Source organism: Periophthalmus magnuspinnatus, chromosome 18, assembly GCF_009829125.3.
Source record: "Periophthalmus magnuspinnatus isolate fPerMag1 chromosome 18, fPerMag1.2.pri, whole genome shotgun sequence".
Taxonomy (NCBI): domain Eukaryota; kingdom Metazoa; phylum Chordata; class Actinopteri; order Gobiiformes; family Gobiidae; genus Periophthalmus; species Periophthalmus magnuspinnatus.
The window spans coordinates 18580230-18602532 of record NC_047143.1 but is presented as its reverse complement, the minus strand read 5'-3'; the positions used below and the strand labels follow the sequence as shown (position 1 = coordinate 18602532).

Sequence of the window (22303 nt, the reverse complement as noted above, 5' to 3'; positions counted from 1 at the left end):
AAAGCCTGCTTGTTCTCAAAGCATTTGCCCTCTGGTGTGTATCCATCAAAAGCCAAACCAGAGCCGCTGTATCACAACATGCACGCCTCTGTCCAAAAAGGTGCACGGCCCACTTCACAATGGCCTCGCTTTGTTCGCAGACAGCCCTGGGAGCACCCGGGAAACATAGGGCGAGTGTGTGTCTGTGTACATGTGTGTAAACCTTTGACCTCCTGAGGGAAACCACTCCGCTGGGGGGTGAAGAGGAAGGAGAGAGGGGGGAAGGAGGGGGCTGATGTTATCATAAAGAGGCTGGCCCCTGCAGGAACCCAGTGTTATCCCAGTCCAGTGTGCTGAAGTGTGCTCCAGATAAGATGCGGCACAGTTGTGCAAACAACAGTCAATATAGTGTCAGAAGTGGCTAAGGCAGTGATTTCTCAATGTCTTCTACTAGACTTTTTTACTGAATTTTTAAAAAGCGTTGTACCAGCTTTTTTTTTTTATGTAATAACAGACAAAAAATTATCTCACCCCACAACAGATATATTGTAATTATCTTAGATGCGGATAGCAGGTCTCATTTCATCGTAATTATCAAGCTTTTTTATGGTTCAAAAAACAGGAATTTAGCATGCCAATTGTTATCAGCATTACTATGATAGCATATTGAATAGATAGCATGATATTGAACATTTTTTGCGATTTGGCTGTTAGGAACGGCGATATCAATATTATTGTGATATTTGAATATACTTTTGACTCAATAACTACTAACTAAAAAATGACATGCTTTAATTTACTAGAGAAAATTTAAAAAAGACTAAATCAGGACTAAATCAAGGCCAATTTGGACTTGGATAGGAAAAGCATTCATACAATCAGATTTGAAACCTACATAAAGTGTTTGCTATACATACCAAAAGAGAATGTCTTGAGAGTGATACAGCAGATTCTCGCAGCTGCGGAATCAATGAAGTGGGGAAGTACACTGTATATCATCGCGGTAACCCCATTTAATAAGTACTTACAAAGCTGCTCTCTTGCCGCGATGGATATGGCTGACTGCACCAGCGCTTCTCCTAACCTTGCACTTTTCTTGAGGGTCTGCTTCATTTTTTCAGCTTCGCTATCTAAAACTAATTAGCCTCAGGAATGATGTAAAGCTTTGTTTCCTTCAAGCTTCACTGGGCTCCTTACAGTGTGTAAGCAGAAATACAGCAGTGATGTGTGCTATCTGCCCAACCAACTGGCATAGCACCTTCAAACTATTAGAAAATATACAGTGATACAGTCAGCAAATAAATACAAAGTCAGTTAGCTTTTATCAGCTGATATTCAAGGTCGATTTGGATTATTTATTTTTTGGGTTATATTTTTTCCCCAAATGATGTTATTTGAAATGATTAAAAGTAAAAAAAACAGTTTTACTACAAACTGGATATAAGAGCTGTTAAGTCATGTTTTTTTTTTCACACTAAAGTGATCAAATAAAGCTTTATTCATATTCTTCAGGCATCTGGTTGGTCCAAACAAAATATCAGCTTCTGCAAAATGTGCAGAGGTGCAAATATCGACCAAACTGATTATTCATTATTTCTTCAACCTGTAGGTCAGTTGCTCAACCAAGTATTTTTAACAAAAGCAGACAAATATCAGACAAAAATATGGGCAATTCTTTAATATCTTCAATGCCATAAGGCCCATTATTAAAAGGAAAAGGGACCAAGAACAGCAAAAGATGATAATGTCTTCAACTAGTCAAGACTTCAAATGACTGCTGGAATTCGTCGCCAAAGAAACAAACTACTCAACACAGGATCATTTCATTTAGATCTATTCAGTGCTGTTTTTATAGTGAAAAAGACAGACTACGTGTACTGGGATACTATGAAAAACACTAGCAACAATCCATAATATAGAATAGAATAATCTGATAAGGAAAATTGTGTAAATCAAGCTGGTTAAAAAGTATAACCTAAATCATGTTATTAAAAGGTACTAACAATCACCACTGAACCTAATTACCAGTGCCTTGACCTACAGATAGGACACACACAAGTTTTTCAACTGAATTACAACAAATATTTAGTCCTTACTGAATGCGATACTGTATTCTCCACTGAAATTACCTGAACAAGTGAACAAGAATCTACCTGAGGAATAAGCTGACACATGGGTGAATCAGGACAACTCTGAAAAACTCCTACACAGATGGGGAGAGGCAGAGAGCGCTTCATTACTTCAATTGTAGACATTAACCAAATAGGGCTTGGCTGCTCCACAGACATGTAATCAGCTCAAAATGTCTACTATCGAGTGGTGGAAGAGTCAGAGATGGAATTAGAGCAAACTGAACAACCACTGAATCAGCCTGTGCCACTGGGAATAGGTGATGTCAGCAGCAGGAGACAACCCAAATATATTCTGTCTGTCACCATACGGGCCAGAATGTGTCACATCAGCTCACTCTGCGACTACTACAATATATGAGGATGTATTTTAAGACCCATGATGACAAACAATTTTTATGCTGAACAAGCAGTGTAGTAGAGTAGATCAGATCAGGAGCCATATTGGCAAATACCGAACAATGTGATCAAAGCATTGGCATCGTTAGTTGTCGATATTATTTACAACGCTATAATTTTCCATGAGAGTGCGAATATTTCATCACATTGGTCAAATAACATATTATATTTTGTAATGCCATGTCGTGAAGAGAATAGACTACTCTACTTTACTATTACTTTATTAAAATTATTGTAATGTGTCTTAACAGTGCAAACATAGGCTAATTGCAGCATTACATTACAGCATTACAGCTACATGAACAAAAATCCACTCTATATGAACTGACCACAGAGGCCCATCAGTCATGCCAAATCTATGAAATATTCTCATCCATCTAAAAGTAGCCAATTGTATCTTTTATTAATAGTATGGTCAAAAATAACACCGGTAGGCCCATCTTGAATCCCACCTCACAACCATTCTTGGAGCCCATTAAACACTTCCTGTAGGATTCCTGAAACTTACTTATGTGGAACTCCCTTAGCACCCAAACAGTTTAAAACACCACAGCGCTGATCGACTTATCAAATTATGCTGGCTTTCGTTTATCGATAAATACATTATAATCAAGGCGTAATTAGTATGAAATATCACAATCATTATAGTCACCAGCAAGCCGTTGTTGATATGTTCATACCAATGGACATGGTCTTTTTATCCCATAAAGCCGATACCTAGCATGTTCCTAGCAGATGTTCATAATTACTGAAGCCCAGAAAAAGTAAATAGAAGGAATGCCTCTTTAAGTCACATGTGTGGATTGATTTCTCCAACCTGGGGTAATGGGGTAGTCCTCTGCTCAGCAAGGAAAAGCAGAGGAAGCCAACAGTTTTTGTACTGTCTCACCTCACTGTAAAGATCTCCACTCCAGATACTATCTATTGGTTTCCTGTGCAGGCAAACTAATAGAGAATAAGTGGCATATAATCAGGAAATTGCTCTGTGAGAGGGTGCCATGTTGGATCTGCAAACCTGTAAGTCAAACAATTAAACGAGGACACAAGTATTAGTCTAAACCCTACCTTATCTACAACTTATTTTCTTAGAAGGACAGCAACTTTGTGTCACTGAAGGATGGCTTTGTTTAGAATGAGGAAATAGGAAATGTGACATGAAAGTAGCCTACTCCTAATCCTTGAGCTTATGAAATCAAAAAATGGTAGCCTATTTTGGCTTTAGCTTTAAAGAAACTTTTGCAGACAAGTTTAGAGAGAGTGAATGATGGAAATGGCTGTGTAGCCATGTCATTCAGGCCTACAGTTCAGCAAAATCTAATCATTAGTCAGAAAACATGTCACAAGGAGAATTTCTTCCACAGAACTACAAGTGTTAGTTCATAGAACGGACGGTAAAGTTGTGACAGGCAGGTCCACAAAACGGCAGAGAGGAGTCCATATGAGGAGGGGTGTTGTAAAACGTGGGCCGAGAAGGGGGCGTGCGTTCCCGTTAGAAGAAGAAAGGGGCAGGTGGCGATAAAACAAAGGCTCATATCACCAGAAGAACACGCTTTTAGAAATGCTTTTACAAAAACAGTAGAAAGCTCACCGACCTGCATGTGTAATGTCGGACAGGTCGTAGTTCCTGGCGCTCCGGGGAAACTCCTTCAGTTTGCGGTTGGTTAAGTTGAGAGCCCCGCTGGCTGCAGCCTCCTCCAGCGCCTTCTCCACGCTCCGGCTGGCCGCTACTGTGGCCGGCAGCTGGGCTCCATCCCCAGCAGCCATCAAACGCAGCGTCAGCCTCCTCTTTACTTTCTTTCAAACGTCCGCCGCACTTTCATGCCCCGTGGGTGCGTTCAGACTCCACACCGAGTCCTGTCCAAGCGAACTTGTAGAAAACTACACGGGTAAATCCGAGAAAAGGCTCTGGTAGAGCAGTGACTGGCGCACACAACGGAGAGCTCGCTTCCACTAATAATAACCGAGCGGTTCAAGCTGTCAATCTTTCAGGAAGTCAAGTACACACATTTCACACGCACTTTACAGGAACTAGAGGCTCTCTCCAAAATAAAGGTGCTAGTGACGAGAACAGGAACACACAAAACATGGATTTAAAATAAGAATTTAAATCATTCGAAAAAACGCACAGCATAATCATTTAGGTTAGATTTTGCAATCATCTTATAGTTAAATAATGTCTGCAATATACCGATTGACAGCGTGAATATACAGTACCTTTCAAAAAATCATATCTGCTTCTATTATACCGGAGTAAGTGTCAGACTTTCAGCCTTTGGGGTAGATTTCACTCACCCATCACCAAAATCATACATTAAGATTATTCCCATTTCAGCTGTACAAAATGCAACCTACATCCAGCCAACTCCAGAATCTGCATTGCATGGTTTCCCCCTTAAATCTAAAGGCAAATAATGCACAAGCCATTCCTGCTCCAGGTCCAGGAGAGGTTCTGACTACCTCGGTAACCACTCCGATTATTCAGCCCTGGCAGGCTGAATGACCCCCAGCAACGTTCTCAGCATTGAAGGATTGGTCAAAGGCAGATGACACATTTTCACATGGAAACTGTTAAAGCCTGCTTGCTATGTAGTCTTATTATTTAGCTCAACATATTAAACTTGTAATACTTTTTAATTTTGGCAGTCTCTACCGGATGCAGTGTGGATATGTCGCGCTGTGTGTTGCTTTCTTTTCGCGGGAGTTTCTTTGAGACGGGCGCAGATCCTGGGGAGCTCTGAGCGGAGGGAGCGGCTCTAGGGGGCGGGCACATGCTCTAGGGGGCGGGCACATGCTCTGGGGGGCGGGCACATGCTCCGGGGAGGGGCTTTATGCTCAACTGCTTATTGAAGTGGTTTAGTTTGTTTGGATGCGAACAACAAAAAGGGAGTTACACAGTGATTATATAAATTTAGGTTTGGCAAATGGCATAACACGACCACCTCGTTTGGACTGAAAGATCACTGTTATTTACAAAACATTCGGATTTTCATTATTCAATAGCCTTGAGTCAAATACAATTATTACAATTAGTTGTGCTATTATTAGTACTATTTTAATGTCTTTTGTTTTTGGGTGTGAATATGCCTAAATGTTTGGAACATGCCTTCTGTCAGATGTTAACTATTCTGAAATAAACAAAGTTGTGATGGACTAGCTTGATATATAAGAAAATAAAGGCTATGACTTCAATTTCCCTTAAGGCAAATCCACAGAAGCATTATTAGTCATCATTGTGCTAGGAGCTGGTGTGTGATAAAAACTGCTCTTTTTTCCTTATTCTGAATTAAATGTATTATTTAGATTTATAATGTATTCATTAATAATTTCTGCATTAATTACATTTGTCTCTGCCATTATCTGTGGTACATACAAGATGAAGCTGCATTTCTTTGAGTATCTATGAGAGCACATGCACAGTCAGCAGACCTTTATAACCCATTCTTCCACTCACTTCTATGCACATTAGCATTGTCCCCTCATCATCATGCATCCATCCTTGCCTATAGCCCCCCGGTTCCTCCCTCCCTCGGTCTCCAGCGTCCCATTGGACCATCTGTCAAAGTCCAGGCAGCCCGAGCACCCAGCTGTGGTCCTGGAGGTAGGGGGTGGGGGGGTGGGGGGGGGGTAACTTTCACTCAATGGACTAGTAAAAGCCATTAACGGTCACTGGGTAAGTCATTCTGTCTGGTGTACTCTGCCAGATTAAACTGCTAGTATTAAGCCTTTCCTCATGCAATGAAATGGTGATGAAATATAGCAACATTACATTTGTTTAGTATCAGCATTATTTGGTGTAGCAACATGAGGGGCTGATTATGATCTAAATAAAGCAATGGCTGGTCAGTGGGAAGGCTATAATCACGAGCCAGACAAGATAGTACTTTTTGTAGCTCCATAATAAATGATTATGGTTTACAGTGTCTGCAGTGGGAGCTTAATGGTCAAGGTAATGCCAAAGGGAAGGCATAAATATGGCTGACTAGACGCTAATGACCAAATAATATGTAATTAGAGTTCAGGGAACCTAAACTGCTATTGTCTGACTGGTCTACAGACATGCAGGTATTTTGAGACCAAGATACCCAAACAGCCGACAGTTGTTGTCTGTTCTGTTGTTTCTAAAATGTATCCACAGTATCCACAGTATCCAGATAAGAGTAGCCAGTTTCCATAAAATGGTTATTATGAGGTTATGCCAGGGGTGTATGTATGACCTGGGGTCATATGCAGCTCTCCAATTTTTGTTAGCCCTCAGGTCTCGCGCTGTATTGGTAAAAACGATCATGTTCTACCACTATACATTCAATAACATCACATTCAAAATATACCGATGTCAGATGAATGTACCAAGCCTGAATTAAAGACACGGTGGCTTTGTTAAATGCACCCATCCAAATTACAGATAGACCACCAGTCTGTGGCCCATCAATTTAGAGATGTTTTAATATGCAGTCCTTGGTGGAAAAAAGTTTTGACATCTCTAGCCGTAGAGAAATATTTACTTTTGTCATTTTATAAAACATAAACATTATTACAATTGTAATACAATTCTACAAAATCCAGCCACATGTAGTGACAATATTGCATCTAGAGGAAAATTTGACTTAAAAATGCAATTACAATAGCAGTGTAGTTTGCAGTCGCAACCCACAGAAGGGAAAAACATGAAGAAAAGAGAAATTGAGAGATATGAATACATAACTTTAACCCTCTCTGAGAAATGAGCATGCAAGTTTTCACATTTTAAAACAAGTAGCCTATAGGCTGGAGGTATAGGTTTAGAAGTTTAAAGTTTTTTTGTTGAGTTTTTTTGGTTGATTTAATAAAACTGCTTGGCATTTAGCCTATTTTATCTAACAAACTTCATAGACTATGTAACACTGTAATGCTCTCAACAGCACAGAACCACAGCAGAATTCCTTCATATCCTTCAAACACAATATAAAGTATAGACGGTTCAAGGAGAGCAAAACCTCACTGCCATAGACATAACACAGCATCACCGCAGGAACTCCAAACAAAGACTGTCCTCTCCTGCTGTTAATATGTGTGTGAATATTCATCTTCTCCAGTGACCCACATGCTCTTGCCGTGACGTCATCACTTCCCACCCTGACCACTCAGCCAGAAGTAATGTACTAACAACTGACTGCATGTAGTTAAAAATTGCCAAGTATTATTTTGAATAATATACTCTTACTTGTAACATTTGAGTATCTATTAGGTGCATATGAAAGGTTATATTACTTTGGTGGTAAATATTTATGATAGTTTTACACCAGTCATGTTTATGAAGAAAAGCTGAGAAAAAGTTAAAAATTAAAGGATGTACCTCTGAGTTCTAAAAAGAAATCACTCTATCTATGTGATCAATACAGAAAATTAAATACAAAATGCAATGCCAATTTACACACAGTTTTAACAAAATAAAAGAGCCTAATTAAGCCTAATTATGTCACATTTGCTGCTTGTGTCCAACCAGGAAGTAAAATTATAAATGTGTTTCTAAATAATAAACTATACTCTATGTAAGATGTTCAGTTTTTATTTCAACAATTTGCTGACCTGTGGCAGTAGATAATGTACTGCTAGTACATTTTTCTGTGTGCATTGACAAACTTTTTCTGCAGCTGATCTGTAAGCTTAATGTAATATTTTATATAGTGTACTGTTTTCATCCAATTCATTCAAACTAACTAAAACAATTCAATAAAATATCTGTAGCTTGTAAATGTTGCTATTTGCCGTAATCTCTGGCATAGCTCGGTTTGCATTTGTATCTGGACTTTCATATCTCTGCTCTATATAGGTTGTAATGACCCAATGGTGACTTTCCCACCAAACGTCTTGGTTTCTAAATGTGTTTCTTGTGTGTGACATCACTGTTTCCCACGCTCTTTGTTTGTCCCCTTTTCCTCAAATCCCAGTCCTTTTCTGAAACATCCTATAGTTTTCCCCAAGGTCAAAGAAATATGAATTTCCCTATTTACATGTCTTTTGGCAATGTTTTTTTCCCTTAGGGTATGGCAGAATGGACTTGGAAAATTGTAGATAAAAATTGAGTATCAACACTTGTTGTGTAGATACTTACTTGATTCCTTTGTAAATGCATATACGTCCATCTGACACTTTGTTGAATGAAGTGCATATTCAGCTCACACACATAGGAAAAGTCTCCCCTGCTCTGCCATTTTTGTTCTCAGTTCAATTTCTGACAGTATACTAAAGTATACAGAATTGGCTGCCTTGTACGCAGTATAGCGTATATAAGTATATCCAGGGAAAGTTTAATGTCTGGACTGAGCATTAGTACCAGCAAACTACATTCTTAGTCACTACAGATTAATGAAACTGCAGCTATTTGTCCAAAACACATTAATAAAGAAAAGCTGACATTCCATAGCCTCTTTGTAATTTGGACTGTTGATAGCCTACGTCAATACTAATACTAAATACTACTGATATTTTGACTGATACTCTAGTACAAGATAGGCCTATATATTGTGCTGTAAACAACAGTGGAATTGTATTCATTTTGTTATGAAATTAAAGTGTTGATTAGAGCTTTTCTCTCCAACTCATATTATTGTTGCTAAACCGTGACAGATGGAGGAACTTTGAAGGCCAGACAAAAAGTACATGGTTAGATTGGAGATGATTGACAGAACCACAGTAAGAGTGATCGAGGTAGAGATCAAGGCAAAGAAGGAATGAGAGAGACAGCTAAGTGGTACAAGGGAATGATGCCTGAGAATGAGTGGTATGTGTGGAAACGTGACCACCCCACCACCAAATGTGTGCTGTGTCAGAGCCACAGAGCCTGCTGAGGCATAGGAGCTAAATGGAGACAGCCTTATCCAAAATCATGAATAATGATCTGCCTTTAAACACCTCTACAGGCAAAAAACAAAACATATACTCATGTGGAGTACTTTACCTCCCTTTAGTTCCACACTGAGTTTCTTTCCTTACAGTGTCAATATTTGTTTTAAATCCTAGGAGCAAGGAAATCATGTCTATGATTTTATAAAAGTCAAGAAAGTTTAAATTCCAGACCTAGGACTTCTAACTGTAGACCAACCGAGCCAATAGTCAGTAACAAAAAATGTAAAATGTTTCATCGTGTGCATAACCAGCGGATTCTTTCAAAAAACATGTTTGTTGCGTTTATACATACTGCCTCAGTGTGGCCACAGCATGAATTGCAACCCCTTATTTCGCTTCTTTGTATGATATGCAGGGTCATGTTTGTCATATAGCCTAATAAAATATAGCATTTTGCCATGGTTGACAGAAAATAATGATGTCTTATTCAACAACGAAGGCATAAAGTATTGATACTGTCAGTGGTCAAAATATCTTATGTAGCCTATGTTACCTACAATTACACTACATATTATCAAAACGGTTTGACGAAATATTAAATGTCATGAGCAGCATATCTGTGTTTAATTTTACGTACATTATTATGCATTTAAAGCTGTTATTGGTGTTAAAACACTGCACTTAACCATAACAATCATGTAACCTAACCAGAAACCACACAACACAATGGAACGGCACGTTAAGCCATAAAACTACATTACCCATGTGAGTTTGCGCAGAAGCTCAAAGCTTTTCCCGCAAAGTCACGTAATCAGTTGCTGATTGGTCAAAAGCTCTGCCAAAACACTTATGCCAAAGAATGATTGGTCCGCGCTTTCTGTGAAGTTACCCGGATGCACACGGATTATATATTCATCACAATTGAAGGCGGGGGTTGTAGTTCAAACCGACACTCGGTGCTCAACAGTAGGCTACATCAGGTTTTCGCTTCAGTGTCCATAACCCGCAAAGGATTTAAAACATGGTAAATCTTAACACCTCTACTTTAACGCCCGTGTATGTTGCTTTGTATGATAAGCGAAAATGTTCATTTTTCCCATCCAGTAGGTGTATCTAAATCGCGCTAACTGTTAGCCGTTAGCATTAGCTTTAGCATGCTAAGTCGTCGCTTTTGCGTTTACTTGCGGGTTCGGATGGGGCGGTAAAATTAATCCTGGCGGTTATTTGCCTGTGGCATAAAATCTAGATTTACTGGCCACCGCTTATTGTTGTGTGTTTCAGGCTGGTGGAAAGGCAGGTAAGGACTCCGGAAAGACCAAGACGAAGGCAATTTCGCGCTCACAGAGAGCAGGACTGCAGGTTTGTACAAGGTTTCATTCATTTCTCTGAGCTAGGCTATACTAACATTGGCTAATGTAGTTTTTTTCGTAGCTATCAACGGCCCACTATGTTTTATATAAATTAATACTTATTAATTTCCTTGTGCCGTAGTTTCCAGTGGGCCGTATCCACAGACACCTCAAGTCTAGGACCACAAGCCACGGCAGAGTGGGAGCCACTGCAGCCGTGTACAGCGCGGCTATTCTCGAGTACCTTACTGCCGAGGTAAACAATACATTTTCTACTGTTTTGGCCATTATTCTTTCAGCTGCACGAATTGTTATAGTTCGTGTAAGTTTGATTTCTAACGTAATGCATTTGGTGTTGTAGGTGCTGGAGTTGGCAGGAAACGCATCAAAGGATCTCAAAGTGAAACGTATTACTCCACGCCACTTGCAGCTGGCCATTAGAGGAGATGAAGAGCTGGATTCCCTCATCAAAGCTACCATTGCTGGTGGAGGTAAGCAGTCAATTAATTTTGGCCCTAGACTGGTGGTTTATGAAATGTGTACTGAAATGGAACTTTGCCTATATCATTTATCTTGTCTGTCTTTTTAGGTGTCATTCCCCACATTCACAAGTCTCTGATTGGAAAGAAGGGCCAGCAGAAGACCGTATAACCTGAAGTGCTCTGAAGTTGTGCCATCTCAGGACGAAGTCTGCATCAATTGGTTAAATGTCTTAGTGTAGAACGCCTGTAGGGTTATTTGTATGGTTGAGCTTGCATTTACTCACCTGGGGTATTTTTTAAAAAGTGGCTTCAAAGAAGCTCATTTGTGTTTTTGCCTTTTTGTTTGGTGCTACCATTGTGTTAACCTGCTTTTTGTGGCATTCCTATGTAAAGTGTCGTTTTAATAAAGCTCTTAATGAGCATTTGTTTCAGCCATGTTTAATTCCTTTCTATTTGATGCTTTACTATTTGAGCTGTTGGGCAAATTAAGTACACTTGCAGGGTTTCCCCCATAAAATGGTTATAAACAGCTTGTGAGTAAGGACATGACTGCAACATCAGATGTGCTGCAAGACTCAAGATGGTGTTTTTGCATGAACTGAAGCATGTTTATGTAAACTGACCACTGGGAAACAATATTGGACTGAATAAAGATGGACTCGCCTGGCCGAAATTGTTTTGGTTATTGCAATGAACCTAATAACCACATTCTTGATTCTCACTTATGTTCTGTTGCCACGTGCAAGCTGTTTTCATTACATGATACAAAAATATAGATTCAAATGTTATTCAGTCTCACTAATGATAAAATTTTGCCTTTTTTTTTTGTTGTAATCAGTATTAAAATGCGCAACTGGAGTTTTGGTTCTTTCCAACAGAGGGCACAATAACACAAGCGTTCTCCCACTCATTACAGCAAGAAAACATGTCTTTTCTAAATGAGTTGCGGTTGAAATGGAGAGAAATGTTATCAATTATACCTACTTTAACAATTCAGTGCTCAGACACTGGCAATATGGGGTGCATATTTATTAGAATTTAATTCATCTTTGTCTTTTGTGTTTTGCTATGACAATTTGGCTACTGTACTGGTGACATTTAGAATAATTAAACTAGCGCGTTTCCAGCAGCCTGACTTGAACAAATCAACCATACTGTGGCGGGTAGAGAAAACACGCAAGACGGACCTCTACAGCTTCAGAGAAGAGAAGATAGGCAATCTCAGTTTCAAACAAAGCAACAACATATTGGCCTACCCACAGGACATGTAAAAAGTCAAATAAATAACTTAAACTTTAACTTTAATTTTTCTAGTGTGGAGTCTACACCTGCCCCTGTCTCTATGGGGATGTGTTTTTTGAGTGGGATATTTGGGCTTTAAACCTAGGCCTATCCATCACATTACAATTATTTCAACCAGGATACAGGTGTGTTTATTACGGAAGAATATGGAAGAATACCTTGAAAAATATGTAGGACTATTCTTACTATAAGCAAGGACGGCTTTCCACAGATCTGACCTGAAATTGTGCCTGGCAGTGTCAACTGTCTCCATGGAGTTAGATCAAAAATTATGCACTGGATTTATAAAGCGCTTTTCAAGACTCCCAGAGCGCTTTACAATGCATTACTCACTTCACTCCATACTCTCATACTCGGTAGTGGTAAGCTACTAATGTAGACACAGCTGCCCTTGGGCAGACTGACAGAGCCTGCTCCATCAGCCCACCACCAATACAGCACATTCTTACTATGAAATGTGCGTTAAGTGTCCTACTTAAAGACAGAACAATAGTTTTCACTAGAGCCAAGACTGCCCCATTGTGTCTTCTGTATTCCAAACGGTCTCCCATCCAAGTAGCCTACTAACCAGGCCTGGCCTTGCTTAACCTCCAGGGTCTGATGTGGCATTGTCAAGCAAGTATGGCCACAAAATAGGTTTAATGCTGTGTTGTGGAACATATGCAGATCAATAACATCATCATGAAGACGAGCAGGTGGTGGACCCTACACCAGAAAAGTTACATAGCCTTTGAGGCAAATATCTAGCCTATGGAGTGATAGTCATTTTGAGAACTACAGCTTTTAATTTAAAAAAAGTGTCAAACTGACTCCATAAACACCTTAGCAAATGACTCTTGCTGAAAATGTGTCCCTCTAACTGCTTTACTCTGTGTGTAGCAGGCCCTGCACCCTCCTGGTGGCTTGACAAGAAGGTTTCTTCATGTTTTAAATTATGCATTTTGATCATGTCTGTGTTTAAATTTACTTAATGGCGAAACCAATTTCTTTACTTCATATTGCTTAGCTGTGCTTCAAAATAGCCATTTAAAAAGGCTCCATTATTGACTTTTGCCAGTAGATGGAGACAAACCCCAAATTAAAGTGATCACAATGAAAGGGCTGGGTTCATTTTTTCACTTTCAACATGGACCCTTTTATTATAGTAATACATATTTGCATTGATAGCGTCATCTTAAGTTTTACAAATGAAGTATTGATGCAAACATGTCCAAAAGCAGATTTGTTATTATTCACTGAATTTCTCACTGAAGCATTTCTATTCTCAAAAGGAAGCTGTGTTAACCTGGCTCACGCCAGATTGATATTTGTGTCACTCCAATTGAGATCAAGATCTGGGATGGCTGGTGCTGAAAGATGAACCTCAATGCTGCTCTGTGATTGGTGCGCCAACTACTTGTCGGGCCTTATTGCACCAGCAAATGCATGCCAAGATGAATTCTCATGAGGTTGTGAACTCACAAATATTGTGAGAACTATCTTGCTGTGCAATTGAGACAAATAGCCGATGTTATAACGTGCAGTCTTTAAAGTATGCAGGATAATCAATTGGCCTAATTAGTCTTTGGGTCTTTAACAGTCCATATTGGTTTACATGGCTGTTTATGATTTATTTTGTAGTCCTCCTAAAAAACTGCAGTGGTAATGAGGCTTTTCCCCAGCTCCAGCCTTGCAGGCCACCATCCAAGCATTAAGTCAATTAAGAGTGGGCTCAGGGTGTGTGTTGGGGGTCCTGTTCATTTGGTCCTCATTAAAACACAGGAAGTAGTGCCCGGTGCTCGCTCACCTAGCTCAAGGCTGATGGTGCGCTCACGGTACTGCTCTGGAAGCCATTTGCACATCTGGCCTTACTCCAAAGATGATAGAACCTCACATTTATCGGGTTTAGAACTTATAACAACATGTCAGCACACATCAGATGAAGATTTACTGTCACACTCAAGCTAATTTTCACAATAACAAAACTTTTTTGCCTACAATAATCACACTTTCATCCTGACTGTGCCCTGTGTTCAGACCAAAGTAAGGTGGCAAATTTGAATGTGTAAACCTATTTGCAAATGTTTTGAACTCTTTTTGCTGCGTTTTTGATGAGGAGGTCTAGGCTATAAAGCTCAGCAACTGTTATTGACAAAGTTTGACATTTTTGTACCAGCAGTGTAAAACGTCCGTAGAGTTCTTTTACCCAAACCAGTGATAAAACAAAATAGCAGTGGAACAACCCAATTTAGCTGCTGGGTCAGTACTAGATGGTAAAAACAAGCATCTACAGTGTCAAAATACTTTGAAATGGATGCTACATTTAGTAGGCTTATTTAGCATCAACTTAAAATCTCAATTGGTTTAACACTAAGCTGAAAATTGGAGACACCACTCCAAGCTCACAGGAAATGCTAATTTTGTTTCTAGCATGCTAGATCTCCCACGGCAACAGGTAACTTAAAAGTTCCTCTTTTTGACCCAAGGAACAGTAAGTAGGCTATCCCATTTTTAACAAGACAGCACCCAACAGCCAGCTGGTTTAGAGTTTATATAGATCTATGTAATGAAACGTCCATTTTGATGACACCATTTGGGAGGAGAGCGAGGCGTAGGTGGGTTCAGGAGGTTCCTTGTCCTAGTTCACTCTGTGGTCGGGGAGGGAGGTGGCAGGTGGCCGAGAGCCATTCAATAGGCTACGGACATCACACATGGCTAACTTATCAGAACCATCACAAAAAGGGCGGCTTGCCACACTCGCCGCCGTAATCTCTGCCAGTGATGAGACTTTGATTCAGACGCTTTCACAACATTTGTCCACAGTTTTTTCCCCCTCTCCTTTCCTGTCCCGGGCCATTGTTTGAGCGTGTACAGACGGGGTGGGCTGGCAGGGGTCATGGTTCACCGGCCCGCCTAGATCCATCAAGAGGAACAAAGCAGGGGGGGAGAAGGAGCAGTGCCAAGTCCAACCCCCCTTTCCCCCCAAAATCAAAGAGCACGCAGGTTTGAGCTCGGGATCCGCTCCAAAAGGCTGGAGGTCTGAAGCAGGCGGGGGGACTGGGGTAAAAATAATCAAATCCACCACTGGCTGGCGATGACATATGGAACAAACTTGGACTTGACTTGAACCAACCTTAACTTTGTCTAGGGCAGTACACCAAGTATGGAGACAGCATTTACAGTGAAGTATTTGTTTCAAAAAGTAAAACATCCGGGTTGAGTCATTAATTAAATGGTGGTTATGGTCTTTTATATTCAGTTTTCTAATTGAGTAGCCTATTGTAGCAAGTAACTGCTAATGCTATGTCTTGTATCTGTTCTGTTCATCTGTTGATTCAGATTGGCCAGTTAATGCCACTAAAAATATATAAATATAAATATAGCAAGTAGTTACATTTTAAAGTGCCTATACAACTTTTCTGGTGGAGGTTTTGTCACCTGCATGTCTCCATGGATATTTTATTGCTTTGTCTGGAATGTTCCACAGTGTTGCATTAAACTTATCTTTCTTGAATTGAATTAATTCATCAGAAATCTTTCTGTGAGCAGCATTGCCTCTCCATGGACCTGACACATTCTGCTTGTCACTGGCAAGCAGGTGGCCTATCTTCCATCAGAAAAGTGGTGGTCTCTGGTATAATATAGCATAATATTTTGTTTTATTATGTTTTTGTATGACTTTTTCTATGATAGTGGCTTGCATATAAACGGAAGACTGGCTGCTTCCCCCTCCCCTTACTTTGAAGTCTGCTGGCTTTTGTTCTTACATAACTTGATCTGATTTTTGAAAAGCCAATTTGTATGCATTCTGACTGCAGGGGGTGTGGGGCAAAGGTGCGACTAGCCACCCACAATTCCATGGTGGAGCAGACAGGAAGGTCAACATGGCTGACCACAGGGGGGACAGGAGACAGCAGCCCGGACAAAAGCGTATGATGTGCGTCTTTGGGTTATGGCAACAGGGCAAATTTGCTGACAATGAGGGAGTGGTGAGGGGGCTGAAATCCTTCAGCAAACATGGACTCCCAGATCTTTGGTGGTCTAATACAGTCAACCTGGAAGTAAGACCAAAAAGGGGCAGATATGATAGTTGCATAATGTAACTTTTCTGATGAAGGGGAAGTTACCAGCTTGTCTTCAAGGAGGTGTTATTGCTTTGCCTAGAATGTTTCACAGTATGCCATTAAACTGTCATTCAATTTATTTCTTGAAAAGCATACATTCTTATTGTGAGCAGTGTCACCACTCACAGATTTGACCTGTAACTCTTGGATAGTGGCGCCATAGAATTGTCTCCACGGAAATAAATACATTTAATACAATACTTTTGAACATTTCAGGAAAAGTAATAACATCTCGTTGAGGACAGAACAGTTAAATGTTAGCTCACCTATACATGAATAACCCTAAAACACATTTTTCCAATAACCACACACCTTCCCCTGACTAATTTTTTTGCACTTATTATCTTTACCAAGACTCATCTATCAGTATGTGTCATGGTTTGTATGTGTTGTGTGTGCTGCTATTTCAGCATTTCAAAATGCTCTCTTCTCCACATTTGCCATCAGAGGGCGACAGACAACTGATTCAGTACATTGTTTTAAGATGTCAAAGAAAAAGTGAACACAGAGGCAGTACTGATTCATTGCACAAAACCCTTCAGACAAGGAATTCATTTAGACTAGTGAGATTAAAGAGAAAGATCAGAAATTAAATGCATTGTAAAACAAACTGGATCAATCAATGATTTGTTCCATGCTATAATGCAGGCAGTTCACTGTTGCTACCCAGGAAGGCAGAAGCCAAGAAGGAAAATGATAAGTTCCACATAACGATAATGGTTCCCAGACTTGAACCAGGGCCAAGAAGCTCTCAAATTAACAAAACAACTGCCACCATGAGAATTATACACAAAAACATGATCTCATAATATCTTATCCACCATTCATTCCTAGGGTGCATTAAATCAGTTGAATAAAAGAGCAATGTTTTTATGTCTTTGTCTATTAAGACTAATCAAAGCTCAAGCAAATACCTTAAAGAAGCTATAAGAAAAATATGCTGAAGTAATTATATTTTTTGAAACAGTGACCTTGTGGTTGGGAAGTTATTTTTTCTCTACCCACTTGTGTCTAAAGTTACTGTCTTATATCTGTCTGCCTTCAGTTTGTTCTTAGGTAGAACATGGAATGCAATCTCTGAAGTACTGATTTGCACAGCTTTTTGACTTGGGCCTGGCCTCATTGGGGAGAGGGGAGTTACTTGGCCTCGTGCCAAGGTGACAATCAATGTCTCCGTGTCTCTTCGGCGGGAGCTTATTTGGACATTCTCCCCCCTTTTTATTGGAGGAAATGCTCTTTGGGAGCTCAAACAGGATGTCCCGCTGGCTGGCCTGGTCTCTGAACCATTTCTGTACTCCTGCTCCCATCTCTATTCTTCCCCTGCGCCCCCTCCTCTACCCCAGACCCATTCTCTCACAAGAAAATGGCTCAAATTAATCCAGACTTCCAAGCAGCCACTTTTCTCTTTCTTGTCTCCATTTAGTTTGGAGAGTTGTGGAATGTAGCTGCTTGTACATGAGAGCCTAAAGAATACTATACTGCTGATAAAGGCTATAGGACTAGTAATTGGTCTTGTTTTGAGCTTTTTTGCATGAAGTATTTCCATACAAAAACATTCAGAAAGTTTTACCATTATTTAACTTATATTCTTGCTTAATAAATTGGTTTCAATTTGTGGTGAGGATGGCACATTTGCAAGTCTGAAGTAATGAGAACACTGAAGATGACATTGGGTTTCACTGCTTAGTCAACAATAAGGCAATTAAGCATCTACCACTCCAGTCTGTGGCTGCTGTGATTCCAATGCTCTGTATATGCCTAGTGTACTGTTCAGTTCATAATTACACCTTAGAGTTGGTAACATGACTGATCTTTCTGCACTTTTCAAAAAATTAGCATAGGTTTTACCAGTGGACATCCAAAGGACTTTGGAAAGTCAGGTCTGTCAAGTATCTTATTATATTAACATGGCAGCAGCGCTGAAACCAAGGTTGTACAATGTCCTGAAACTATCTCATTTTTTAGGCTCCTGGCTTATTTAATATCTATAGATTATTCCACATGCTAAAGGACACTATAACCTAATTAACTAATTAAGATGTGACTTTTCAAAGTAGTGAAAGTCACATTGTAATTTTTTTGGATATAGCTGAGTAACCAAATGACAAACATTAAACTGACATGTACTTAGAAGGTGGAGTCAGGTTACGTCTTGGTTACTCATGATCGGCGCCGATAGAAGCATGTTAGATCCCTCCTCTTGAAAAAAAAACATACAAGAAAGTAGATGTGGAATAGATGGGGAAACTGGAGGGCATCCAAATCTCATCAGACCACCCACTTAGGCAGCAGCACATGCACCGCACATCATCCTGAGCATCTCATAAGCCAGTGGAGAAAAGGCATGGAGACGGTGATAGCATTTACACAGGATAAAGACAACAGCAGTTATGACAGTGTTATGTCTTTTTAAGAGGCCACTTGCAGGTTTCATGGTTGCAATTAGTGGTTCTTTGTCAAGTAGCTACACAAAGTGCAAGCTATGGTGGGCTATTTTGTGAAGCGCTTAAATACCATAAAATAATATGGACAACTTGCACAGTTGTGGACATCATACAGAATATTTATTGTTTGGCCTCTAAATACACAAGAAATGAGACACACACAGGGGACTGAACCTCTGTCCCAAATGAACCCATATTCAGAAACGAACACTTCTGTAATGGCTGAAAATAAATAACAGTGTTTTTTCCTCTTGTAATTGAACAGGAACAAATGTTTTTGTTGTAAAGTAAAACATTTCTGAAGTCCTAAACAAGAACAAGGTTTGATTAAAGAGATAAAGCTGCTGGTGAAATCAGTATTCCATCATCCCTTTCTCCTGAAGCTAACAAAGCTTGTGGTAGTGTATGAAATGCATCATCATTATTTTTGTTGAGACAATTTTAAAATTAAAACATAATTGCTCAATAAGAATAAATAAAATTCAAATCTATGGCCAGGAATTTAGATTTTAATTGTGGCAAAGTTAGTGTAAACAGAACGCTTTAAATCTAGATTTCTAAATTTAGGATCATAAGTATGTAAGATGATGAAAATTCTATAGTTTTGAGACTTGGTTATATGTACTTTACATCAATCTATTGCATATAAATCAGATTATCTTTGTAGTACTGACAATACATTTTGTGTTGTTGGTTGTGACAATTTGTCATTATTCTTATATTTCCAAAACTAGACATCAGTGAATTAACAAGGTGCTTCACATTTGTTCCGAGCTTAAACTGCATATTTAGGAACAAAACAATAATTTATCATCAATTCCACTCTTTTGGGGTTTTGTGTAGTGCTGCTGTGTAGTGTGTGGTTGGTTCCCACTGGACAGAGGGAATGGGGTATGGAGGTCACACGATGCATTTTCCTATGAAAAAAATCCTCACTTTTAAGACGAGCCCCAAGTGCTTAGACAATGCCTCATTTGCCATTTTTCCTTTTGCCATTTCAAACACACACAGCTGCAAATTAAATTCAATAAATAAGACCCACAATGTTGTAAAGCAATGTTGACCATGCATCCGTCACAAAGAACACAAAGCAAAAACATGGTAACAATATGCACATTCATGGGGAGCATAGGCCCCTGGTTTGTCAAGTAAAGAGTTCAAGGCTTTCCAGGTGATCTCCTGATCCACAGGGCTGTCCTACACGGGCCCTGCTTGGCCACAGGGGGCAGTATGACCCCAGTGGTTCCAGAATGTCGTGTGTGTGGAGACAGGGGCAGCCAGCTGCTCTGAATCAGGACCTCAGGACCTCGAGCCTCCAGGCCCTCACGCCTCCAAGACCCCAGGCCCTCAGGACAGTCCTGATGTGTCCAGGTAGCTCTGCAGCTTCCTCACTGTGCTCCGGTCCAGGGAGCACAGATCAAAGTCAAATGTAGTGTTTGTGATATGAAAGTGTCCCGTCTCCTCGATCAGGTTCACTATCTGAAAGACATCAACACACAGGTATTACTGAGAGAGAGGAGAACTGCTCAATGTGCTTTCATTACAGCTTTGTTCTAAATATGCATGGCAGCTGCAGAAAAGGTTTAAAGTCTCTTAAATCCCACCTCTGAGGAGTTTACTATTAATATGTTTAGTCAGCTCCTAAGAGAAAACAAAGCCATCACAGAGGCAGGGGAGGAGTTTTGTTCAGATCTAGCCTACATGAGGACATGCTGTGTGCATTAGCCTGCTCCCTGTAGTAAACACAGTGCCAGTTTGTGGTCCGGGCTGGTGCGGAGCCCGGCCTTAATCATTTCCATCTCTTTGAGCAGGAAGTGGGGCTGCTGGCGGAGCTGAGATGTCCCTGATTACTGAGCCTTGTGTATAGGATGCAGTTGTGGATAGACTTGGAGCCAGTGCTCTTGTCAGGAGAGCGAGGCAGGAGCTGGCAGCCTGTGCTGGCGGCTCTGTTAATGCCGTCATCTGATAGCCTCAGAGAAAATAAGCAAGAAACAGGCAAGCTCTGGTGGAAGCAGGTTAACAAAATCATTTATGGCTTCCAGATGAAGCTGTAGATTACAGACGATCTGTAACATATCGCACTCCATTGTTTAATGCAGAGTTTAGCTGGAGAAGGCACACAGGAACAGAGTGCAGACAGCAGCCAAAACTCAATCATATTGCAACATTACAATTTGACAACAGAACAGAAGAGTAGCACTTCCTATTATACTTGAGCTGTTTACTTGTGACGATTCATTTTACAGTTGGACATTTTTTAAATGTCCCATTATTTGTGGTCCTTAAAGATTATATAATACTGTCAAGGCTTCTCAGCTCATTGACAATAAGACAGCCCATTATCTGCTGGATGGGACAAAGCATGATATAGTGATGGCAATCAAACCCAGTTGTAGATGACTTAACACATTAAGTAGCTACCTGAGATGGGCTTTAGATATTTTCAGTATTCAAATGACATGTGAGGACTTAATTAAAAACAAGGAGGACTGAGAGTTCCTACTGAACTGAAGTACTCTGCAACTATACATCTCATATATTTAAGAATGATATGACTCATGAAACCATCAGCTGCTTTTATTTGGATAAGCTTGACTGTATTCCACAAGAATTCATGACAAGAATGATTAGAATAAAAAAAATGATATTTTCTTTCTTGGCTAGGCATACCAGTGTCTGTATCCTTACACTCTTTCACACTGCAGGGTGGACAATATTTGGTCCTGATTCAGGCTGATAATTAAACAGTGTGCTTTTCACTCATAGACAATGATTTAGCAGAGAGAGGTGCAGCCAGGTCTGTGTTCCAGGCTGCTGTTGCTCATGCTAATGTTGTGGTGACAGCGCGTTCATCAGCACTGGCAGGCCTACACATTTACATATCCACACGCCCACCTTTTTACATTCTGCTCAGAGGGACACTGGGAGCCAGGCAAATGAGGCTGTTTAAATGTGTGCATGCTTAAAGGCTACACTATAGAGCGCTCACCTGTTGGAGAATGTGGCCTTCTCTCAGTGTCATGAGTCGCTTGTGGAGCTCCACCAGCTCGTCCAGGTAAGCCTAGCAAACGCAGCAGGCTGTCGTCATTAAAATGCTCAGGTCACAAAGTGCAACACAAACAGGCAGAGAAATGTGTACCTTGTCACACTCCAGGCTTTTGTTCTTGTCCTGTCTGCTCTGCTTGTTGGGGCTTTTCACCTCCAAGATCTGCACAAGTGCATGCAGTATTCATGAGTCATGCCTCAAAAATGGTTTAGTATATGCCTGGCACTATAATGGAAAAGAATCCC

The 22303-nt window shown here is 40.2% G+C and overlaps 4 protein-coding genes across 8 annotated transcripts in view; 2 read left to right on the top strand and 2 right to left on the bottom strand.

Annotated features, from left to right (window-relative positions):
• lrch4 (leucine-rich repeats and calponin homology (CH) domain containing 4) overlaps positions 1-4508 on the bottom strand; it is a 50277-nt gene extending 45769 nt beyond the window's left edge. For 2 of the 3 annotated variants that reach the window (XM_033983486.2, XM_033983485.2), the window contains exon 1: positions 4100-4476. In XM_033983486.2, the coding sequence (XP_033839377.1) occupies positions 4100-4271 (172 nt within the window). In that variant the 5' untranslated portion in view covers positions 4272-4476. Of the gene's footprint in view, positions 1-4099 lie in introns of all 3 variants that reach the window. The other variant, XM_033983484.2, reaches the window with a different exon arrangement.
• The window catches only part of adam19a (ADAM metallopeptidase domain 19a), a 281413-nt gene that overhangs the window by 189864 nt on the left and 69246 nt on the right, over positions 1-22303 (top strand). The window lies entirely within an intron of this gene.
• LOC117386182 (histone H2A.Z) lies at positions 10231-11594 on the top strand. Its single transcript, XM_033983509.2, has 5 exons — positions 10231-10356; positions 10614-10691; positions 10824-10937; positions 11043-11172; positions 11271-11594. Exons 1-5 carry the CDS (start codon positions 10354-10356, stop codon positions 11330-11332), a joined length of 387 nt encoding a protein of 128 aa, XP_033839400.1. The 5' UTR covers positions 10231-10353; the 3' UTR covers positions 11333-11594.
• Positions 19113-22303, bottom strand: part of mllt3 (MLLT3 super elongation complex subunit) — a 34670-nt gene continuing 31479 nt past the window's right edge. For 2 of the 3 annotated variants that reach the window (XM_055229040.1, XM_055229039.1), the window contains 3 exons: positions 22152-22220; positions 22002-22073; positions 19119-20491 (listed from right to left, as the gene is read on the bottom strand). In XM_055229040.1, the coding sequence (XP_055085015.1) occupies positions 20360-20491; positions 22002-22073; positions 22152-22220 (273 nt within the window). In that variant the 3' untranslated portion in view covers positions 19119-20359. Of the gene's footprint in view, positions 20492-22001; positions 22074-22151; positions 22221-22303 lie in introns of all 3 variants that reach the window. The other variant, XM_055229038.1, reaches the window with a different exon arrangement.

What these genes read in the sequence shown, in the direction of transcription:
- LOC117386182 (XM_033983509.2), top strand. An exon ending in CACAGAGAGCAGGACTGCAG is followed by an intron (nt 10,692 to 10,823) that starts GTTTGTACAAGG and finishes CTTGTGCCGTAG; the next exon opens with TTTCCAGTGGGCCGTATCCA. An exon ending in AGCTACCATTGCTGGTGGAG is followed by an intron (nt 11,173 to 11,270) that starts GTAAGCAGTCAA and finishes CTGTCTTTTTAG; the next exon opens with GTGTCATTCCCCACATTCAC.